Source organism: Aplysia californica, unplaced genomic scaffold (genome assembly GCF_000002075.1).
Source record: "Aplysia californica isolate F4 #8 unplaced genomic scaffold, AplCal3.0 scaffold01203, whole genome shotgun sequence".
Classification (NCBI taxonomy): Eukaryota; Metazoa; Mollusca; class Gastropoda; order Aplysiida; family Aplysiidae; genus Aplysia; species Aplysia californica.
Window position 1 is genome coordinate 1704 of NW_004798473.1, and position 24589 is coordinate 26292.

The following is a 24589-nucleotide window of genomic DNA, read 5'->3' on the forward strand; positions in this document are numbered from 1 at the left end:
GAGGAGCCCATGGCATGAGTGGGGATCGACCAAAGTGAATTATGAAACTAATTGTGATAGTTCCAGGCTATCCCGGCCCTGGTCTTACAAAACCACCCGGAGAACTGGTGGTGACAAGACGGGTGTTGCACCCACTACCCTCGAAGCCAAACGAACGGTTGGATTTGAATGCGTCTAGATCTAGGCCTAGCCTACAGTCTGGTCGAAAAAGTCTTTTCTCTTTGGTTTGGCTTTGCTTGCATGGCATTCAGTGTTCGGCACCTTTATTTTAGGCACCTTTCCTTGAGATTTTACGCAAAATCAAAGATAGTACAAGACAAGATGGGCCACTCAGCCAAAAAAGTGTCCGCAGGAAGTATGCTCTTTGCTTCAGATGGCGCTGCAGTCTGTTTTGAAGCTCTCTTTCGTTTTTCCAGAAGAAGAATAGAAATAGCACCTCCTTGCGTGCGCAGATCGACTGCTGTTCATCAGCGGTTCGGGTACGTTCAGTGCGGAGTCTTAGGTTTTTAAAATTTTAATGACCTCTCGCCCTTCATTCTAAAGTCAAATTAAACGAAGAAAACCATCTCCTTTTCCTCCGGAAGAGGTTTTTTGTCAGTGTAATCATTTTTAAAAAGCGTTCTTCCGAAATTTATCCCAAAACTTGCTAGTTTCACTTTGATTTTTAAAAACTCAAGTAGGGTAACTCTGTTCGCAAAGAGTGCGCTTTTGTGAAGAGGGCGCCACCAAATTTTGAGGACACTTTTTTAATTAGCTCAAAGAGAGAAGTGGCCCATCTTGTTATGTACTATCATTGGCAAAATGTAACAATCGTACAAACAAATTTGTAGGCCTGTATTATATATTTTAGATTTAGATTTTTTTTTGCTCATCAAATCACACTCCCAGAAATAAAGCTCAATTCAAGACACCTAGGAATGAAATCTTCAGATGTTCTGCATAGCAGTTCTCTTAATAATTTATTATATTATACCTTCACTGCCTTCACGATTAGCCTTGGTAAGGTAAAATCTCGGTCAGATTTGGAAATGGACTATTTGGCAATACAAGTTTTTGGGGAGCCGTCGTTGATCATAATGTAACAGGTAAAGTATTTGTACTTAATATGGATAATAGATTATGTAGAATATGCAGTAGTCTTTTCTCACTTGAAATTGCTTCTGTAAGATTTTTTTTCCTATGAAGAAAAACAATTTTTTGGCCTCTTGATAGTGTACTTTATACTGGAGCTTACCTAAGTATGCTAAAAATAGATTATTTCCTTAGCAACGCTCAGCCTGATTCAGCGGCCATATTGTTTATGGTGGCTAGTGAAACAGTGAAGGTGGAGGGCTCATCGAACATAATATTTTGACGGGAAAAATTCAGAGCTGTAGCCCGTGAGGCTGCTATATTTTGTTGGCAAGCAATATGGAACACGGAGTTGTGAGTTCCTGTTCTTGTGATTTGTGTTGCTGTTTCCTCTTTTCTTTGTAGTGGCATATCGACAATCATGATGTCAATTGCTATCAGCTTGCTGCTGATACTGATCATGACATAATTTAAATTGAATTTATTGAACATACAAGACCTAATAGATCTATATCTAAAATCAACGTCTTCAAGACTGTAGACATATCACTGGATAGATCTAGTTTTTTCTTAATCTAAAGGCACGTACGTACGGCAGATTAACCCCCATCATCATCATAATGTCGCATTCATGAGGTTTTAGTTTTAGTTTTAGAATTATAACATCAGAGATTGTCATTGCTCTAGATCTAGAATCTAGTCTAGATCTAGATCTAGTCCTACTTTATATTCAGGTCTCTGGAAAAGGAATAGAGCCATACATTAATAACTTCCCTGATGCTCAAAATAATTCTCATATGTTTGACACAGATTTAGGGAGTATTTAGTCTAGATCTAGATCTAGATCTAGATCTAGATCAAGAGTTGAATTTAGATCTAGATATCTAAATCTAGTTGAATTTAGAGAAATTCAAAATTTCCGGTAAATTTTTACTTATGCACCCACACACAGATGCATTGATTTGAGGGCTAAACTGCCATAATTTTTGCTGTAGAACACGTGCATGGCCACTTAAACCCTTGCAAATCAATTGTTTTCAAGTAAATATTAATCCTAATTGCCAAAACATCAAATCATTGTGAAGGGCCGCATGCCCCCCTGAAACCCCCCAGATTCTTTTTAGGAAACCCCCCATATTGTTAAATTTACTATTTTCAAACATCAATAACTCTATAACTATTGATTTGCATAAAAAATGAAGACCATATTCGTGTTCAGCATGCAAAATACTACTAGAAAAGAAGTATATATTATAAAACGTGAACATGAGACGGGTGCATAAGTAAAAAAAAAACCAAATTTCCAACCAACTGAAAAAGTTTAATGTGTCCCACGTGCTCATGACCTTATGCAGTTGTGAGTGCCGTAAAACACTTACAAATACAAAAAAGAGAGTTTAATTATTCTAAAGTCTTATAGGCATAGTAGCCGCTGCTGTTGCCAATTTTCACCCAAAATGTGGGTATGTTGGGGTAAAATCGGCTACGGGGCAACTTCGACAGCCTCAATCTAGACTTGGCTTTTGCAAATCATTTGACCTCTGTGTCAAGGAATTATCACACCCATGACTGATTTTATTCGTCGCACATAATTTTATTCTTAATTCTATTTAAAAATAAAATTTGTGCTTCGTCCTTCCTAGGCTTCCACCTTTGTCTATTTTTGGCAAAAATCTACAGAAAACACCCGTCCAAGTTCTGCGCTCTGTCGCCACATACTTTTCGCGGGAGGACTTCTGTTACGAGAGACCACTATGAGACAGAGCAGAATTGACGGCTAGGGGTAGGGGTTAGGCCTCTTCTTTATTGTGTTTGATGGGGTGGTCGCTCGTTACGGAAGTCCTTCCTTTTTCGTTCTTGAAGAAGGGCTTCACCCGTCTTTTACTTTCTTATTCAAGCATCTTTCCTTGCTTGAAAATTTTCATCAGTGAGCCTATGTAAAAGGAAACTTTGGTACCCTTAGGTTCATTTCAATCCGTCTTGAATTAGACATCGATTATATGAATTCAAGTGATTTATTTAAAATGGTGCGGTGAGTTGCGTGGCTGGTGCAAATTCGACAGGACGAAACAGGGCAACTTCGACAGGGAGTAGTGGGGCAATTTCAATCTGACTTAGTTAGATTCGTTCCAGACTGAGCCAGAATACCAGCTTTATAAGCAGAATTACCTTTAACCAACTGTCACTTTTCAGTTTAATCTTATTTGTATTATCATTTTCATCTCGGGTTGAAATCCTTGATCACAGCTCAGATACAAATTAGTAGAAAATTAAACTTAGACTGGAATACTCAACGGTTGCATGTAGGAGCTAAGTGTGTTTGTGTGTGTGTGTGTGTGTGTGTGTGTGTGTGTGTGTGTGTGTGTGTGTGTGCGAGAGAGAGAGAGAGGGAGAGAGAGTATGTGTGTGTGTGTCGTGTGTGTGAGTGCATGTCTTCGTGTGCGGGCGCTCGGAGATTGAGGGAGAAGGTGCGGTGGGGAAAGAGAAAGACCGGGAGGAAGAGAGAAATAGACAGAGAATTCAGCAGAGAGGAGTTGAGAGAGATAGAGAGACAGAGAGAGAAAGAGAGAGGGGGGGGGACAATAAGCTGAATAAGAACCTAATATTGTTAAAGATATCTGCCCAATGTCGATGTTGCCCACAGCACCTAGGCCCTGTCGAAATTGCCGATCGAATTTGCACCAACCCTTGTTAAAGTTGTCCCATGTGAGGGTATGCCACAAAATCGGTTGAAACTTCGGAATGCTTATAGAGTAAAAAACATAATAATCAAGAAGTAGAATGGCTACTTTACGCTACTAGACCAAGATGGTCAGTGTTTTTTTATAAAGGGGGAGCAGTATTGGTTACTTTTTGGCTCTACACAAACCTGTGGAAGTTGCCCATCGTACCCTTTGCATTTCTGCTTTTTTGTGTAGATGTACATGTTTACACCCAATTGCCTGTGTATAGGGGCTTTTACGTGTGGAGCTGCATAGATACACTACGACTTGCTGAGGAGTACAATCTTTTGGAAGAAGGGTGGATATGCTTTGGTATGCACTTGCAGGGTCCGTCCGCTTAATCATAACATCAAAGGTCAAGTAATGTTTTAGTATTCCAGGCTCACAGCCTTTACTCGGAACAAATTATCATGGACCAGCAAAGTGGGCAATTTATGTCCTGTCATGAGACATACAGTATTGAGTGTGTAAGACAGTACTGTAAGATGAACATGTGATTATTCTTGAATAATGATAATAGTTTATCTTATCACATGTCATTTTTTTTCTCTGTTCTTAGAAACTCCCCCACTTGCCTGGCAGTAAAGGGAAAGGAACCGAAGAACCCATACAGTTCCTTCCAGTCTTGCCATCCAAGAGGGCGAAACCAGCATGGCAGGTCAACCAGCCATCTTTCTTTTTGTCTGGTCGCAACAACGATGAACAACCAAATGGCATTGATCTCATCAGTGAACTTACTTCTCGTGAGTGGGCTAACTGTCATGTGATGGACTCATTGGAATGTGGGAATAGCCTAAAGGAACAAAATGTGTGATTACTTTTATAGATAGTACTCTATTAATTGTAGGTACACATATTAATGATCTTATTGATATTGTAACCAAACTTAGTTTCACTGTAGGCGCGTAAATGTGGCTTTACTATAAAGTCATATTTATACTTTGTCTTGATTACTATTACACTTTGTTAGATTCCCTTCCCATTCATGTTTTTCTAAATTTTTATGTCAGAATTTTTAAAGTTCAAAAGGCAGTTATCCTTGGTGAACTTGTTATTATTTATTTGAGTGAAAAGTGTTGTTATGTCTTCTTTTTTTTTTCTTTCCTTCCATATGTTCAAACAAATAAAGTTTCAAGGTCAAGTGCAGAGGTTGTTAAATATAGTCATATAGACTAGTGATTTGATTTCTTTTTTAGTCCGAGCAATCTGGATTCATATACTATTTTATCTCTGAAATTCTTGTAAAAGCTAAGTAACTGTTTCTAATTTCAGGGGAGCCAAAGAGACCACGAAAACACCCTGTGCGTCTGAAGCCAATTGATTCAAATCAGAAAAATGGGGATCTTGACACTTTCAAACAGCCGAAGAAAGACAGAGAGCAGTTTCGCAAGGCACTTGTGGAAATTATTATGTAAGTGCAGGTTGAATTCATTTTAAGTGGTTCTTATACAGTTCTAGAGCATTTCAGTGCTAGTAGCAGCTGTGGGATGAATGCCCATTATCTGTACATGTTTTTCTTTTTAAGATACAATGCACTTGCTGTGCTTTTAGTGATTGCAGTCTGTTGCTGTACTGATAAATATGTGTCACGACATGGTGGAAGTAGACGCTCGTCAATTTTTAGGCATATGGAGTTATTGGTATCATCTTAATGCTTGTTCATTTGTCTTGCTTTCAATGAAAAAATTCCCCATCTATCTTGAAAAGACGTGGAGAAATTTGCGATTGAATGAGGTGGGGTTGCCTGGTTTCAGAGGTAAAATTAGCTTGAAAATGGCCCCCAAAGTTTGGCGACTTCCAAAGTTTAAGAGTCTTTAGAAACTACAAATGTACATTTTTGTTCCTCAAATCAATAATTTGTCCGTAAAATCCATACAGAAATGTGTTTTTATATGGACCTATAGGTGTAGAGTCAAAAAACAGAAATTCGATAAAAATTGCCGAACTGATGAAAAATGCCAGTATCTTTGACTTCATTATTTTGACGAGCGCCTGATTTCACCATGATGCCTCACATATGGTATTCATTGTAGTAAGAAAAGCATTTTAGTGCAAAAGATCTTGGGCATTTCATTATTATCTTGATGGCTTACTCTTTTATAAGTACTGTATCAACATATATATGCACTTTGTAAAAAAAAAAGATCGTACATAACAAGATAGCCGTAGAAGTCCGCACATTTTTCAGATGGCGCTACAGTCTTTGTTTTGAAGCTCTCTTTCGTTTCTACAGAAGAAGAAAAGGAATAGCACAGTTGGTTAGTTTCGCTTTTATTGTTTTTCACACAAGTAGGGTAACTCTGTTCGCAAAGTCCGCACTTGTACGAAGAGGGCGCCACCGGATTTGGAGGACACTTTTTTAATTGGCTCAAAGAGAGGAGTGAACTATCTTGTTATGTACGATCTTTGGTAATACCAAAGATAGTACATAACAAGATGGGCCACTTCTCTCTTTGAGCCAATTAAAAAAGTGTCCTCAAAATTCGGTGGCGCCCTCTTCACAAAAGAGCACCTTTTGCGAACAGAGTTATCCTACTTGAGTTTAAAAAATCAAAGTGAAACTAGCAAGTTTTTGAATGAATTTCAGAAGAACGCTTTTTTAAAAATGGTTACGCTGACAAAAAACCTCTTCCGGAGGAAAGGGTGATTGTTTTCTTTGTTTAATTTGACTTTAGAATGAAAGGCGAGAGGTCATTAAAATTTTTTAAAAACTAAAACTCCGCACTGAACGAACCCGAACTGCTGATGAACAGCAGTCGATCTGCGCACGCAAGGAGGTGCTATTCCTATTCTTCTTCTGGAAAAAATGAAAGAGAGCTTCAAAACAGACTGCAGCGCCATCTGAAGCAAAGCGCATACTTCCTGCGGACACTTTTTTGGCTGAGTGGCCCATCTTGTTATTTATTATCTTTGGTAATACATATCTTTTTTTCAGGGAGGAGCAGGGTGCTTTACCAAAAAGCGCTGCAGAGACTGCTGAAAATGGGGAAATCCCTCAAGTGTCAAGAGCTGCTTCACCCACTGCTGCTGAAAAAGACATTTTGGTAAGTGAAAAAACTCGCCAGGTTTACAATAAAATGTGAAAATTGTTGTTTTTGAATGCTAAACTTATTTCTGTTCTGTTGTGCTTTCATTGTGGAGAGCATATTTGTAGCTACTTATTCTAGTTTTTGACCTACATAATCGTTTTCAGATACCTTTTTTCAGTTGAATCTTCCTCTTTGAAACGTCAGTTGTAAGTTTAGTTAGTAGCTCTATAAGGTTATTATTATTATATGGCATTTGGTGATAATAATAATAAATGACATTTATATAGTGCTCAACCCCGATGAAAGTACACAGGCTCTGAGCGCTTTACAGTACAGTGCAATGTAACAGTGACATAAAACGTTGTGTTCTGACTAAAAGAAAATTACTCCAAATATTCATCTTATTAATTTAAAAGCAGAAACGACTTCAGCTGACATTTGAATGAATCAAAAGATTTGATCTCTCTTTTAAGTACTTGGTAAAGCATTCCAGATCTTTGAACCTTGGTATTCAAAGGCCCTTTCACCCATTGTTACAAATTTCATAGATGATAAAATAAATTTCTTTTTGTCAGCTGATGACTTTAAACTGCGAGTTGAAATGTACAGTCTTAACAGATCTGATAAATATGATGGCGCATTATCATTCAAACATTTGTGACATATGGTGGCCAACTTGTACACAATTCTTTTTTCAACAGGAAGCCAATGCAATGTCCGTAAAAGAGGTTTAGCAGAGTCTCGCTTTCTTTTCCGTAAAACTAAACGTGCAGCATTGTTTTGGACAGTTTGAAATCTTTTAACTTTCTCCAGTGATATTCCTGATAACAAGGAGTTACAGTAATCGAGTTTTGATAAAATTAAGCTAGTTACTAGTAAAGCAGTATTGATAAGATAACGTATTTTACTAATTTTTCTTATTTCTAAATACATGCAGCTGATCAGATGATTTACCTCAGCCGACATTGACAAACTTTGCTTTGCCTGCCAGAATGGCTGCTGTTTTATCATCATACAACATCAATTTGTTTTTGTTTATCCAGATTTTCTCTGAGGCAATACAACTTTCAGCACAATGGAAAAGTTCATCTAAGTTGTTAAACTTTATTGAACCATAAATTTGGGTATCATCAACATAGAAATGATACTTGAAGTCATACTTAACTATTTCCTTGATAAATGGTTGAGTATAACTGGTGAACAAAACTGGACCGAGGACTACTGGTGACCCCATACTTAAGAGCATGATCTGATGACTTAAGCCCTTTAATAACATCAGACTGGTATTGATTTGACAGGTAATAACAAAACCAGCTAAGGACAGTCCCGGATAATCCAAGAGATGCTTCCAATCACTTCAATAAAATGTGATGGTCAATTGTAACAAAAGCTTCTGATAGATCTAAAAGGCTCAGCAAAACAACTTTTCCTGAATCACTGTCTGTAAGCACGTCATTCACAACTTTGAGAAGTGCTGTTTCTGTGCTGTGGTTACCTCGATAGGCAGACTGGAATGGCTCTAACAGATTGCCCTCTTGTTAGTGATGACGAAGCTGCTCGAAACATATGTGAGGCAGCGTGGTGGAATCAGGCTCTCGTCAATTTTTGGGCATGTAGAGTTATTGGTATAATCTTAAAGGTTGTTCACTTGTGTTTATTTTTTATGGAAAAAATATCCATTCCTCTTGAATACAATTCGAGATATTTACGAAAGAAAGAGGTGGGGTCGCCTGTTTTCAGAGGTAAAATTAGTGAGAAAATGACCGCCAAAGATTATAAGTTATTTCCTTTGCTTTAGAGTCCGTCGTAACTGAAAATTTACATTTTTTGCGCCTTTAATCAACATTTTTCTGAAAATTTCACACAGACATGAGTTTTTTAATGGGCATAAAAGGTGTTGAGCCAAAAAAAAAAAATTTGGTAAAAATTCACAAACCTGCGAAAAAATTCAAGTTTCTTCACTTTGATTATTTTGACGAGAGCCTGATTCCACCATGATGCCTCACATATAATGTTTATGTATATTTCAATACTGCAGTGAAGACAAAAAAAACACATTTGATGCAATCACAAAATTCTACGTGCCTTACAGAAAAACTGTATTCTTTCCCCAGCGCTATTATTACTACATCCACCATGGAATAGACACTGAACATGTGGCTCCCATGGAAGATGCGTGGCTGGAAAATGTGCTGAGTCTTATTTCCGACAACCTCAAGGTCAGATGTAGTTTGTTTGTTGGGTTTTGGTGGGTTTTTTCAAGGGTTTATTAATTTGTTGTGCTCATTATGTTATTGCTGACACATACACTTTAGTGGGTATTGTCTACATGTAGTAGAAAATTATTAAAACAGATTTCAGCTTATCTTTATGCCATTGTTGTAAGCATTTAAAGTTTAGTCTTATGTTAGGACTATTCTGTAGGCTACTATTGTAAGGGCAGTTTAGGTAACCGGACACATTCTAATGCACTTCTACACTAGCTACAAGAAATGCCTGAGTAAAATAAAAGCAACATGAAAGAAAGAGGGAAGGACTTGTTTTGAATAAACCCTATGTCCCCCCAGCAGATGTTACCGTAAATCCTTCTCCACACTGTACGCATGGCTGAGTGGTCAATGGTGTAAATCTAGCAGTCATCCCAAGGGAACTCAGATACATAGACCCTGTAGACTCGGATAGTCAGAACTAGTATACGAAAGGCTAGTCCTCCTTTATATGCAACAGTTTTTGCCATCCAAGTTTTCAGCTTCATAAACTTCCCTATAGCTCCACTCCTGTTTTACATATGTCACGATGTGGCAGAATCAGGCGCTCGTCGATTTTTGAGCATGTGAAGTTAATGATATCTGCTTTAAGCTTGTTTGTTTGTCTTGCTTTCGATGAAAAAAAAATCCATTTATCTTGGGTACAAGTCGAGAAATTGGCAATTGAAGGAGGTGGGGTCACCTGGTTTCAGAGGTAAAATTAGCAAGAAAATGGATGCCAAAGTTTAGTTATTTCCTTTGCTTGAGAGCCGGCAGTGAAAACTGAAAATTTACAATTTTAGTGCTTTTAATCAACGTTTTTTTCGTAAAAATCACACAGAAATGTGTTCGTTAATGGGCAGGAAAAGTGTTGCGCCAAAAAACAAAAGTTCAATAAAAATTCACAAACTTGCGGGATAATGCCAGTTTCTTCACTTTGATTATTTTGACGAGCGCCTGATTTCATCTCGCTGCCTCACATATTTATATATTATAAAGACCAAACTAGGTAGAAATGAGTGATCGGAGTAATAAACATACCGTTTGAATAGAGATAAAAGGATTGTCGGGGGTTTAGTAGATTTCTGTAAATAACCAAGTGATGTTGTGAACCAGCTGATGTGGCATGCTGTATACTAAAAGTTAAAAGATTCAAAGTTGGTGAAGGTGTAGAAAGAAGAAAATAGAGTGATGTGAAGAGCAAACTTATGAGCCATTGCCATTTAAAAGGAAAACTTGGTCAGTATAATATACTAAGACTGTTTTAGCACTTACCTATGAATTCCAGAGATCAGGAATTTTAAAGATAGTGAACAGATTTAAAGTATTTTTAGGAAAATAAGATATAAGTTTGATGGTGAAGACGGGATATACACAAAACAAAACAATCTCTCTCTTTTTCCCCCTAAACAGGAAGACCATGATGAGACTATTGACAACCTGTCGGATGAAATGAGGGAAGACTACCTCTTGAGTGTCAAGAAGGCAATTGGTAAGTGGGAAGGTCTATTCCTGCATTTTACATTTTGCCCACCATTTCTCATGTTGTGTTTGGTAAGCATTCTAGTTTTGGTGGATTTTATATTTTTAGTTAAGTTTTAATTGTTATTTTTTTTACAGTAACAATTTGTTTGCCATTGAATGATCAGTCAATAGATTCTTTTTTGTTGTTGTTGTTGTTTTTCAAGATCAATAAAAAAAAAATTAAAAAACTTGAACCCTTTATCTCTGAGGGAGGTAGACCCACTATGGCGGGACACTTATCATTAAATCAAAACAAGTGAAACTATTTCAATAGTTCTTCATCTAATGAATGAAATCCTGATAAAAGAGACCTGTTTTCGGCAATTGCCAAAAAATAATTTGATGTCGAAGTCGTCGTAAAGGAATGTCGTGCCTGAGCGGCTGTCAGTGGCTCACCAGTACAGCATTTCCAACCGCAGTGGGTGAAGCAGCTCTTGACACTTGAGGGATTTCCCCATTTTCAGCAGTCTCTGCAGCGCTTTTTGGTAAAGCACCCTGCTCAAGCATTCGAAGGGTGCATCAACGGCCAACTCTGCACCTTAAACAATCTCTCTTTTAGACATGGGTTCCGTGTTCTCTTGCGTTTTTGGATCTGATACAGAGAACCACATGCTAATCATGTCATGTCTTTTCCACCCCCCCCTTTTTTTCCCCCATGTTCTCCCCCCTCCCCATCCCCCCCCCCCTCCACATCCCTCTCGATTTTTCCCCCCCACCTTTTTCCTTCTCTTCCAATCCTCCCCCCTCCATTTTTCCCTCCCCATCCACACCCCTCCCTCATTTTTCCTCTTTTCCTGCCTCCCCCTCGCATCCCTCCCCCCTCCCCTCCCCTGCTCCCCGCCCTGATGGATGTCCAGTGGACTTTGTCCTCAAGGACCAGCGGCAGCTGGAGGAAGACCAAAAGGAGAAGCTGCCCCAGCACAGGGAGGAGATGGCCGTGGTGCCCAAGCCCTGGCACAAGTCTTACCTCTCCTCCCTCGACTTCACCGCGGAGCACCTGCACAACACCAACCCTTGCATGATGCAGGTCTTGGACCTCTGGCACATGAGCTTTGGGTGAGTTTCCTTCCTGGCCTGTCCCTGTTTCATGCTAACAACTCATTCTCTGTCCATTACCGATATATTGGACCATTTACGCTCATTGCCGATACATCGGAACAGGCTATACTCAAACTTTGTTTGGTTCGTAAATGCTTAATCCATAATTTTAAGTTTTAATCTAAACAAATCGCGAAAGTAAAATTTAACTTCCTGCAACGAAAAATAATGTCTATAACAACGTAAGTGGGTGGAAAGTTGAAATTGTTGGAGTATTTTGTGTGTTGGTGTTGGTGAAACCAGAACATGAAAGATGACCAATTTCTAGTTCTAGCTATGTTTCTGGGCCTGGTAGCAATTAATTACCCCCTTAGACCTATGACTTGTAAAACAGACGAGGGAATTCTTTAGCTTTAGATTCTGATTCAGGTGATTATTGCATCGAGAGTGAGAAGCGTGATAAGAAAGACATAATTCGTAGACAACAAAGAGGATAGTTGATGACAAGAGAGCAAATGGATATGCTGGGAAATGAAAGGGAAAGAAAGCCAAGAGAAGTGAAAATCAAGAGGATAATGACATAGATCTAGATTTAAATATAAATCTAGACCTGGACCTTCAAGTGCAACTCATGCCAATTCTGATTCATTACAACTTTTGGTATTGTCACAGTGATGTTAATAAAATCTGCTAGAATTTCACAATTTCATACCTTTTTGAATGAACATGCAGGGAATTGAATGTAACATTCATTTTATGGGTGTAGGAATGGGTTTTTTTAAAATATAAATTTCATTATTTATATTCAAAGCTTTAATTTAGTCCGTCTCTTTATTAGCTCTCCTGTGATGGACGTGTTCTTTGACAGGTATCAAAGGTAATAAGACGTAGCATTGAAATGTGTAAAAAAAAATTATTTCACTTTACTTATGAAAATCCTTCTCATACATACACACCTTACATTCACGATCGGGTGCTCAGAGAAAACCGGTGAAAGCTGGTATAAAAATGGGCAGAGAGTGAGTTAGTTAAAGACAAAATAGCACAGTCGAAATTGTCTAAGATTACCACCCTTTGTCAATGAGGGACATCGTTGTCTTAGACAGGGGGACATCTTACACAGTGTTGTTGTAATGTTTAAAAAATGCAGGGGGGGGGGATTGAAAGTAGCTATTTATTTGTGCAGGCGATTGTCTTATACAGGTGGCCATTAGAGCCGATTTGACTGTACATCCAAATGCCCCAGTGTCCTTCTTGTTGATGCTGTCATGTGATTGCCTCCATGCCATGCATTCACAAAGTGGTTAGCAGACAAAACATGTTTTCTTGTACGAGGTTTTGATTCAAACTGTTCTTCAACTAACAATGTTGGTAATTTCTTTTAGTATAGTTTATTTTCCTGTCAGAGCATAGGAGTTGTGCTAATCACACCCTGTTTTGTTTTTAAAGACTTTTCATAATTTTCACTGACGAAAGTTTATGTAATTTTAGGTAGACAGTTTTTTGGGGGGGGTTTTTGGGGTTGTTTTTTTAACACTAAGTAGCCAACTTGTTCTGGCCTGTTTGTCAGTGGTTTTTAATGGCCATAGTGTTTTTATTATGTGGACATAACACCCACTTCTTTACTGTCCTAGCTGGAGAAAAGGTGATGCTCAATCCCGCCATCAAGCTTTGGATCCAGTAAGAGAAAAAGCTATGGGAAACCCAAGTTATTCTATGACTTTGTCATTGTAAATCGGCCATTAAAGCAGGAACTTTGGCTTTGAAACTGAGCACCAAAGTTGGCCAGCAAGCCCACATGAATGTGTGTGTGTGTGTGAGCGGGGGTTAAAGTTTTAATGATTGTTCATGTTTTTTTACCTTTTTCCTCAGAAAACTGAGATTCATTGACATTGAAGAGTTCCACCAACGGGAAGAGTCTATGGAGCTTTCCACTTTCCAGAACCTGTGCATGCGCCACATTGATGCTGCTAAAGAAAGATTATTGAAAAAGTAAGTGCGAGATTACTGTTTCTAACTTCTTTCAGAGGCTTACACTGTCTTTTAAACTTTGTGAAAGGGTGGGAATTTGTAAGACAATGGTTAGGATGTGAAATAGCAAAGAAAGGGGAAAAAATTATCTCATTTTATATGGCTTTGGCATGGTATGGTCATGTATAGTCTGTAAGTAAAGCCTCCAAATTCACATTATATTCTGTTGGGTTTTTTGTTACTTGTCACCTTGTTTTTTAATTCAGTATGTCCAACCCTATTTATTGGGGTTTTTACCTCTATTGTCTCTCTCTTTAGATGCACTTTTCTTTGATGAAAACTCATATTCAAATGCATTCTCTCTATTTTCAAAGAGCCTGTCCTTATTGCATTTTTCCCCCTTAAAATGGTCACAAAATATATGGCTGTCAAATTTCCATGCCCAAATAACCTCCACTACCTATTGTATCTGACAGGTGGTTCCCTGAGGTGCAGAACATTTTCTACCAGGGCAACAAACGCAAGCAGGTGCCCAGCAACCAGGAACAAGAGAAACTGGAATCCTTTTTCAACTGCGCTGCCACACTGATGACCCAGAACCTACAAAATCTGACTTTGGACTCTATCGGAGACTACACCAACCTTCTTGTCCAGCCAGAGGTCAGTACTACATTGGGGGGCAGAGGGGAGAGAACACAGTTTTTAAACCATGTTGGACCACGTTCCCAGTGCACCAGGAATGCTCAAACCAACACTTGTGCCAAATTCCTGGTCAATGGGTAATTAATTAGGCAGCTCTCGCTCTCCACAACTCACCAAGGATGCCAGGTTGAGGGTGAAGTCTGGGTCAGAGCAGCTGGTCTGATGGGGATAAGAAAGAACTTTATCTGAACTCGGGATTTGAAAAGTATGTGAACTATGGTTATTGTTTTCAAGATATATAAGAATCGATATTCACTCATTCAATTACGCATTTATTCAATCATTTCTATAATTATTCTTTAATTTATTTGTTTTTTAACCTTTAATCCGTTATCATTCATTTATTTGTACAAAACACGTTGTTTCTGCAGCCACTCTTTGTGTTTCCATTATATCATTTGTTGTTTCGCAGTTTGAATTTGCTCTTCAGATTTTGCCATACTCAATTTCTCTTATCAAACGGCAATGTTATTCAACAATTTTGACTCTCTGTCTACAACAATTTTGACTCTCCCCTGACAGACATCAGTGCGTGCCTACGAGCACTCCGGTTTCAAACTGCGCCTGATCCTGGAAGAGTCTGAGATCAAGTTTGAGCCGACGTTCAGCGACTTTCAGATTGTGCTGCTGAACGTGTTTGACGTGATGATCAAGGCGTCCCGGGACGTGCCTCGAGTAGAAACCAAACTTTACTCGGAATGGGTCAGTGGATTTGCTGTTTATTGTGAACTATGGTTTATGAATTTTTTTTTTGGGTCCTTTTGCAGGCCTTGTCAACTTTCCTATTATAACTACAAAAATCAGAAGTGTTTTTTTAGGGACACAAAAGTCAATCTCTGAGCTTGTAAGAATTTTAGTAATCTGTTGGTTTCTCGTATTATGAGACAGGTGAGATTTTTTTCTCTTTTGTCATTGCTCTATTTTGTTGTGGTTAGATTCACACAAAGGACAAGATTTTGATCATGTGTCTTGCGTAAACATCATTATTGTAAACCATGGTTCATTTATATCATGAGGGTGACTGTGGCTTTTTGTGAGCGTAAGCAAATATTATATGTGTACATGTGTGTATATGTGTGTGTGGGGGAAAGGGTGTGTGAGAGAGAATACGTTTTTACATGTCAAAACTGCAGTGCTTTTTTGTCCTATCTCCATTTTTTTAACATTGAAAATGTGATTCTTCTTAAGCTCTCTTTGTTATGCCACTGTTTTCACTGTTATTAAAAATGGAGATGCCACAAGAAAGCTCTGAGATCGCGATGTGTGTGTGTGTGTGTGTGTGTGTGTGTGTGTGTGTGTGTGTGTGTGTGTGTGTGTGTGTGTTTTGAAAGAGAGAGTTTGAGATGACACGTGGGTGGTTGGCGGGAGTTGCTTAGGTGTGGTTTGCGCCTTCTTTTCTATCAAACATCCATCATTCTTATAACTCCTCCTTCTGTTTTGTTTTTTGACGTGTTGCGAGTGCCATAAATCTCTTGTTAAAAAAAAAAGAGGATGGTATAAGTACTGTTCCATATTTATTGGTCCATACATTCTTATGTTTGATTTCAATGCTTTTTTGCAGAGTGGCAACAAAGCTAAAGCGTTCTTGCGTCCGGTCATTCTGGATGAGATTGTGGATGTGCACAAGGTCAAGGTCACTGAGCTGGTGGAAAAGGAAAGCGTGGGCCCAACAGAGCACACAAAGATCTACGAGAAATATGCTGCTCTTATCTCCAAACAGGTGCGCTTGTACCCTGCAGTAGAACTTTTGTGGAATTTCGAATTATTCTATTTTTGCCCCAAAATAATTTGAAGCCAGTACTTCTCATGTGATCACATGTCTTCTTTGTTTTGAAATACAACTGTGATGAATTCGCATGAATGTCTTGCGGCTTACCAAATTGGATATATTGTTACTGGCTATAAATATTAAAAAACTGCTCTAAACTTGTAGTAAATAAAGATCTCCTCTGCAAAACCTTTATTTTGTCCAAATGAATAAGCTAGGAATGTGGTCTTAGGGTGGTATCACTGTAAGATCTTACATTCAACAAAATTGTCAAGTTTTGTCGGTGGCACTATAACCACTATGATACCATTCCTTGTTCAGCATGTTGTTGTTATTATCAACTGGTCTCATCTGTCACAGCAGAAGCCACAAGTCTTTGTAACCTTTAATTCTTTAAATTCTTCTTTTTCGTTGGAGATGTATTCTCCTCTGAGGATGTATTGGTCATCGTCAGACATTGACGGACAAGCTATTATTATTATTTTAATATCGATCCAGTCCTTGTTCACCCAGGTGGTGTCGGTAGCCTAGTGGTTAGGCTACCGGGCTTGTAATCGTGAGGTTGCGGGCTCTGAGGCGTTGTGTCCTTGGGTAAGGCATTTTATACGGAATTCCCATTTGGCTCGGTCCTTTCGGAGATGGATGTTAAACTCGGAAGTCCAACCTCTTAAATAACCTAATAGTGTAGATAGAGGCATTAAACCCATATCATTTCACCATTTTCTTGTTCACCCTAAGAGTCTTTGTGTTTGTGATCAGGCGGATGAGGACGTGTCAAAGTTCATCGCGGAAGAACACACATTTGAGGAGTATTCCAAGGAGTTGCTCAAGTATCACAAGCTTGTGGATGAGATCACCTACAACTCCATCAAGGTTTGCTCAGCATTCTCGTACATCATTCTTCTAGTCTCTACATTTCAATTACACAGTTCTATCTGACATTTTTGGCCGGTTTGAGTTTTTACAACCATGTGGTCCGAAAACAAATGTTCTATCTGCTCTATCAAAATCATAAGATTATTTGGAGTCGTTTTCAAGATGTTCAAAGAATAGCATTAGAAAAAGCTCAGCTTGTGAAAGTCAACATTTTTTATTTCAAATTTCTCAAAACTATGTACTGAGCAGATAGAACTCCATAATTCTTAGGTAGTGTATTATCACTGTACTGGCTTTTAGGTGTTGTATTTTTCTAATCACTAATGTTGTACTTGTTTCTGTGTTTACTGCTCCACAAGTTGTGATTTTGATACAATTCTTTTCATAACTGCGATAATGCCATATTGTCTGCAAGCTGTCCAAATGTTGTAGACCCAGAAGGAAAGCTTTTCAGGAAATAGAAAAAAAATGTCATTCTGTTAACCTACATTCTGTATCTTGTTTTTTCAACTTTTAGAATTTGAATTTTAACAAAACATTTCTTGAGCACATGCAACCAATACCACAGATGAAGAGACTAATGTTTTTTCATTTTAAAATTTATGACTTAATACATTGGAACAGCTGGCAGATGATATAAAGTAGATATTGTTTGATGGTCAGAAGTTTTTATCTCGCAATTAGTTTGTTCATTTCAGGGTAGATGACCTGGTGAGAGGAAAATTCCCCCTGTAAAGTCTCGTTCTGTTTGTACCACAAATTTTGCAGTTATTGTCTTCTTAAAAAATTGTAATCATCCCCATATATTTTGTCTCTGTGTGTAATTGCACATATGTCTTTGTTATGAGGCTGGCAATAAGTGAAAGAGAGAGAAAGAGAGAGAGAAAGATGTGTGTGAATAAAGTGGGCACTTTTTTTCCGGAGTAACTGAATCTGGTCAGAGCATAGTGTTGATTTCTTCCAGTGCAAAATTATTCAAGTCAAATTTATATTGTGTTAGCTTAGTCTAATGGGTGTATTTTCACCGGAGAATAGGCAAGAGATTCCTTAGTCTTTTAGAGTTTTTCCTGGATTCTGATTGGTGTTATCGTCTTGCAGGTGATCCGACTTGGTATGTTTGAGGTCCACTGCGACGAGCTGACCAGAGCACTGACTAAGAGAGCTGAAGCTCTGCGGAGCAGACTGCTCATCAAGATGAGTGAAGATCACCAAAAGCAGAACAAGCAGTGAGTGATTTACTTTATCTTTTATCAGATACACAGAGTATTAATGAAGATTCGGACAAAAGTCCAAAGTAACCCAGTTTTGTGTATAAATGTTTGTGTACCGATCTTTCGAGCTGTATTTATTTTTTTTAATTGTCAAGTTGTATAAAAGTTATTAGAAGCCCTATGCAACAAGTTTTGTTGACTAGTCTATTTGTTGTCTCTTTCTATTTACCAAGATGTGGACCAGATCAAATTAAGATAATTTATATTGTTTTTATTGTGTCATTTGAGAGTCCTGAAAATATCATGTCTCTCCCTAGTTTGCAAATGAAGAAGTTGACGCTTTTTCAACACTCATTGCTCTTGTGCACCAGTGTTTTGATTTGATGAAATTCTCCTTTCTACAAGTAAAGCTGAATCTGCGCTTCCGGCCACCCGTACGATTGTGATTTTTATGAATATTATAATCGCACTGTCCAAGACTGACACCTGCCTGAGACAACCACTTTTTCCCGCAACAAAGAATGGCCATCTTGGACAATTTTGACTGTATATAAATTAAAATCCAGTACTTTTTCACCTTAACAAATTCTCTGTTTCCAGTCTGGATGAGCCTTAAGCTCAGTTTGTATCGCGCTGGATTACAGAGTGGATGGTGCTGTTTCAAATCTCAGACGGGATGTTTTGAGCAGGGATTGTTTTGGATAGTTTGTATGGCTCAGTCCTACTGCAGATGGACGTTAAATTTTTTAACTTTACAGTGTTCAACACTTTGCCGCCTCATCTCCCCGATTGGCGATGTTTACCAGCCAGTTTCTTTCGATTTTCCCCAGAATATGGTGGCAAAGTGTTAATGGGGTGTTAAATTTGTACAAGTTTTATTTTTTTTCCCCGCTTCTAAGCTGGTTGAGTGGTATGCAGGGGTTCTGGTGTGGTTTGCTCCTTCTATCTTGTTATTATAATATCTATCATCCTTATCTCCCGTCCTTCTTTTCTTTGTTTGCTTCTCTCTAGAAACACTTAATCTTCAGCACTTGTGCAACCATTTGTGTTGCAAGTGCCGTAAAACACTCCCTAAAACTGAAACGAAACTTGCAGGCTGGTTGACCAGTATCGGGAGATCTCGGACAAGGCCCTGTCCACCCCCGAGAACACGGAGAAGCTGATGGAGCAGATGACCTACATCAACAAGTGTGAGTCAGAGACCATCTTCGTGCTGGAGAAACAGCTGATCCAGAGCAAGGACAGGCTCACCTTCCTCAGCGACCACGCCAACTTCTCGCCGGCCGAGACCAGGCTCAATGCTGATGTGAGTACTCTCAAACCTGCTCTAACAGCCACCATTCCTTGACAGTCACTTGTTCAAGACAATCACCTGTTCGAGAAAATCACATGTCCAAGACACCTGTTCAAGACAATCACTTGTCCAAGCAACCACTTCCTAACTTGCGTTTTTTTTATATTGTAAAGACATTGTCTCCCCCCGGGGCTGTACCACTGACTGTAGTGTCTTTAGGCCATTCCCAAAGGGGGAACATTTCTCATTCAAGCTTAGTAGAATTGTAAATGGGCTGACTCATGTCACGCTCATAACTGTGCCTGATCTACAACAGGGAACTGCTGCTTTTTCTTTCCTGATGCTTACTATTGTCATTTTCCTCTTCTTCTTTAGTATGTTTGTCACTCTCTTGTGACCTGCTATTTGCGGGGTGCCTTGATAGTCGAAGCAGACCTTGTGCTGTTGAAGCTAGAGAGGTGAGCAGTCTAAGTCTGATTCCCTGTAAAGACTTCTCTGTTGACACCCACCCCTTGGTGCTCATATGACCTTTTGCAGTTGCGAGCGCCGTAAAACCCTCTATTATAATAAAAAGACATTGTCCAAGAGATGTCCACCTGTCCAAGACAATCACTCCCCACTTCCCCTCTTGCTGGGTTTTTTATATGTGTCGCAATGCGGTGGGATCAGGTGCTCGTCAATTTTTTAGCACATGGTGTTATAGGTATCATTTTAAAGCTTGTTTATTTGTCTAGCTTTTGACGAAATATTGCCCCTCTATCTTCAAAAGTAGTTGAGATATTTGGAATTGAAGGAGATGGGGGAGGGAGGGGGGGGGGTAGTGAGAAAATGGCCACCAAAAGTTTGGTGACTTCCGAACTTGTGCGTGTAATGTGAATGTGTGTGTAATGTGAATGTGTGTGTGTGTGTGTATATGTGTGTGTGCATGTGTACATGCGTGCATGTGTCTGTGTGTGTGTGTGTGTGTGTGTGTGTGTGTGTGTGTGTGTATGTGTGTGCATGTATACATGCGTGCATGTGTGTGTGTTTCTGTATGTGTGTGTGTGTGTGTGTGTGTGTGTGTGTGTGTGTGTGTTCACCATATCGAAAAGCTATTTAATGACACTGTGCAATTTGTTTTGCAGGTATTCAAATGGAACCAGCGTATGCCTCTGGTCTTTGAGGAGTACAAACAACAGGCTAACGAGAAGAAAATGCAGTATGAAGAAGCCCTCAAGGTAGACTTAAACCTTGATTTGCTTGATAGAAGTATCTTCGAAAGCTTCATGAAGTGTTCTAAACATGTATCGCTGTGAACACTTCTCCAGCATATTTGAGACATGCTGACAAAATGAGTTACTTTTCTCAATCCACAAAGGAGATATTGGTCAACAATCGACACCAGGGTCGAATTTGTAGATTTTCTATTGATGCCTTTTATTATTTCATACTTATAAATTGTAAAAACTTTAACTATAAGCTTTATGTAGCACTTTCCATAGGGCTCGAATCCGAGAGGTAACTCATTTCGTCAGCACCCTTCATATGTACTGTATATTTGCCTTGGCATTGTGATTTACAGTCTTGCTGCTTACAAATATATGCTTCCTTGCCCGGCATAGCAAAAGAGAAGACTCTCACCAAATAGAAACCAAGTCCTTTATGTGCACAACGTTTCACTAATCAGATGGCATCATTTTCATAGGATTGGGCAAGGGGGAAAAAATATAGTCTTTTGCAACATTCCATGGGAAGTGGGATGGGGGGGGGGGGATGTTTAGTCTGGTTCTGCAAGATCACCGTTATGCTGCTTTTAATGCTTTCAAATTGAAAATTAATCACCCCAATACCTCTGTAATACAACTCAGACTTTTGTCTGTTTGGGGCCAAGTGAGTCATGGGTTCAGACTCAAAAATGTCAAACAAATGTCAGGTTAAGATGGGTGGTGACCAGCAATGGCATACTTAGAAAATTGTCTTGCATGGATGTAATATTGTGTGTTTGGTATTCTTTGCTTGTATCTTTGTGTGTTTAATTATGTATTTATGAATGTACATTTGCCATTGTTATCAGAATTTCCCCACGAAGATCATTTAAGTGTAATTTATATATGTATTATTATTTTACTAATCTATAATCACAAAGTTCTATGTGCTCAATACCTAGTTTTGAGAAATTTGACGTAAAAAACGTCGAGTATCACAATATGGTTAAACTTTTTCAAAGGCAATTCTGTGAATATCTTGATAACTATTACGAATAATCCTGCAATTTTGATAGAGCAGACAGAACATTTGGTTTCTGACCTCATGGTCTTAGTAATTCAAAACGGCCCAAAATATCAATAGTGCTTTGTAATTCTGAAGTAGCGATTTATTAAACATGGATGTCTCTCCATACATCCACAGTTGCGCAGAGAGCGGTTTGAGGAGGAGTTGGAGAGTTATGCCAAACAAGTGGAGGAGTTCCAGACTCTGGGAGACATGTCGGACATCAACCGCTACCTGAGGAAGGCCCAGACACTAGACAACAAACTGCAGTTGGCAGCTGACAAGGTGACCTGGGTTTCTTTAAATTTATGTCACCACTCGGTGGAATCAGGCGCTCGTCAATTGTTAGGCAGGTAGAGTTATAGGTATCATCATAAAGTTTGTTCATTTGCCTTGCTTTGAATGAAACAAAATACCCGTCTATCTTGAATAGAATTCGAGATATTTGCAATTGAAGGAGGTGGGGGCCACGTGGTTTCAAATGTAAAATTAGCGAGAAAATGGCCACCAGAATTTGGTGACTTCCATAGCTTGAGATCTTTGGAAAGTGAAAATTGACAATTTTTTATCCTTAATCAACGATTGTCAGTCAAATCTACACAGGAATGTGTTAATAAAAAGACGCTATTAAAGGTGTTGAGCTTAAAAACCAAAATTCTATAAAAATTGCCAAACCGGAGGAAAAATGGCAGTTTCTTCTATTTCATTATTTTGACAAGTGCCTGATTTTACAACGATGCCTCGCATTTAAGTGAGGGTTTTACAGCGCTTACTTACAACACAATTTCAGTCCCATCGACTGTTCTGAAGTTCTAGACAATTTTGAACTTTTATTTTATATGACTACTTTTAACGCTTTGCACCTTATGATTTTATTTTCACTTTCTTGATCTTCCCAGTATCTAACAGGAATTTTTTGCCAATGGTGAAGTTTATACAGTTCGGCTGATTTCATGACCCAAGGGTCAAATTTTAATTAAGTGATGACCATGGAGAGAAGAGAAGAAGGCGATGGCATCTGAGTGATGATGGAAGAGTAAAAGTGATGGACAAGAGTAAAAGTGATGGGCAAAGAGTAGTTGAATTGAAGATTGTTACAGTGGGGGAAAAGATGGGGAAAGGGATGTGGAGACGCAATGAAAGGATTGAATTGTATGAATCACAGACGAGTATTATTTACTTTAATTTTGATTGTGAGATCATTTTGTCACTCAGCGCATATTGTTGTTTTATTCTCTGGTAACACTAATGTTTCTCTACTATTCTTATCTGGCTTTTTTTTTCTTTCTCCCTCTGTTAATTGACTTTTCCTTTCATTTTTAATGTGTCTCCATACTATTTTTTAGTGGTTTTTCTCCTCTCTCTCTCTCTCTCTCTCTCTCTCTCTCTCTCTCTCTCTCTCTCTCTCTCTCTCTCTCATTCCCATTCTTTCTTTCATTCCCATTCTTTCTCTTTCCCTTTCTATCTCTCTGTTCCTCATTCCCTCCCCATTTCACTCATCTCTCTGTTAATTCCACTCCATTCCTCCCACCTCGTTTAGATTGATGCCTTCAATAACGAGGAAGAGGCGTTTGGCTGGGACACCACTTCCTACCCCCAGCGTACGTCCATCATGAATGGCCTGAAGCCCTACCACCAGCTCTATGAGCTCACAGTAGAGTTCAACAATAAGTACAAGTAAGACATTATGCAGTGACAACTTTATCAAAAACTAATTTTGCTGTACTTTTTTAGGGGCTTGGAGTCAGGCTGCGAGCCAGATATTTCTGAAAGTCGTCAGTATGGTTACTGGGTTGACAAGCTGTGAGTTTTGAATATGCGTTAACTCCTGTTCCCTTATCTGCAATCTGGGAACTTTTTCACAAATTAATTTTGTAGTACTTTTTCAGAGAAGAGGACAGTAAGTTGTCAGAATGATTCCTGAGTAGGCTTGCTATGAATTTTAAATATGGTATTCTAGTAAGTGTTTTTACAGCACTTGTAACACAATTAGATCATATAAATGCCAAAGATTAGAGGTGCTACAACAGAGTAACAAACACTAAAAAGAAGGAGAGATAAGGATGATAGATGGTTGATGATAGGAAAGAAGGAACAAACCTCACCAAAGGACCCACCAACCACCCTCTTAAATGTCAATCACTCCTGTTCCTTAATCTACTGTGTGGGGACATTTTCACAAATCAATTTTTCCATACTTGTTCAGAGCGGAGGAGGTTAGAGTGTGAGCCAAATATTTCAGAAAGTTGACAGAATGGAATCTGTTTTGATTAGCTGAGTGTTTTGAATATTATGTATCAACCCCTATTGTTTTATCTACAATGAAATGGGAGCACACAAAAGACTCAGATACCAGATACTTAAGCAATATATTTTTTATTTATAAAAGAATTGTTCTGCTGGTCCATCATTTACTTTGATTTAATATTTTATTTTTTTAAATATAGAACATAACCACCGTCTCCAAATTTAATTCTTTTTTTTTCCCAAAGAGAAACCAACAGTGATCTTACCCTGATGTGAACCCCCATTTTTTGTATAATGTTTTTCTCTTTTCCAATCCAAGTTTTACTTTTTTTTTTACCAACAGAGACTGGATGGATGGACCTATGAGCGGTGTCGACCCAGACGTGGTTGATCAGGACGTCGGTAATTTCTGGCGTTCTCTCTACAAACTGGAGAAAACCTTCGATAGTGTTGCCTCACCCAAGAAGATTGCCTCCAAGGTATGTTAGTCAGAAACAAACTTATTTTATTTCCTTTTTCCCCGTCACATCATCTCACTCATTTGATAATTGCCTACCTCATTTGTTGCTGTTTTTAGAAAAATAACAAAAACTGTTGCTCTTACGAGACAGACACATCACACAAAGTTGTTTTTTTGTG

The 24589-nt window shown here is 38.7% G+C and overlaps 1 protein-coding gene across 1 annotated transcript in view; it reads left to right on the forward strand.

Moving 5' to 3' along the window:
• Positions 1 to 1262: 1262 nt before the first annotated feature.
• The window catches only part of LOC101853278 (dynein heavy chain 7, axonemal), a gene marked incomplete in the record, with an annotated part of 106541 nt that continues 83214 nt past the window's right edge, over positions 1263 to 24589 (forward strand). Inside the window, 18 exon segments of the mRNA XM_035973404.1 lie at positions 1263 to 1425; positions 4354 to 4537; positions 5067 to 5205; positions 6730 to 6838; positions 8938 to 9042; positions 10483 to 10561; positions 11451 to 11649; positions 13504 to 13623; positions 14079 to 14262; positions 14827 to 15006; positions 15866 to 16024; positions 16832 to 16945; positions 18047 to 18174; positions 19255 to 19465; positions 20578 to 20670; positions 21842 to 21988; positions 23244 to 23380; positions 24294 to 24429. Coding sequence (XP_035829297.1) covers positions 1411 to 1425; positions 4354 to 4537; positions 5067 to 5205; positions 6730 to 6838; positions 8938 to 9042; positions 10483 to 10561; positions 11451 to 11649; positions 13504 to 13623; positions 14079 to 14262; positions 14827 to 15006; positions 15866 to 16024; positions 16832 to 16945; positions 18047 to 18174; positions 19255 to 19465; positions 20578 to 20670; positions 21842 to 21988; positions 23244 to 23380; positions 24294 to 24429 — 2439 coding nt within the window.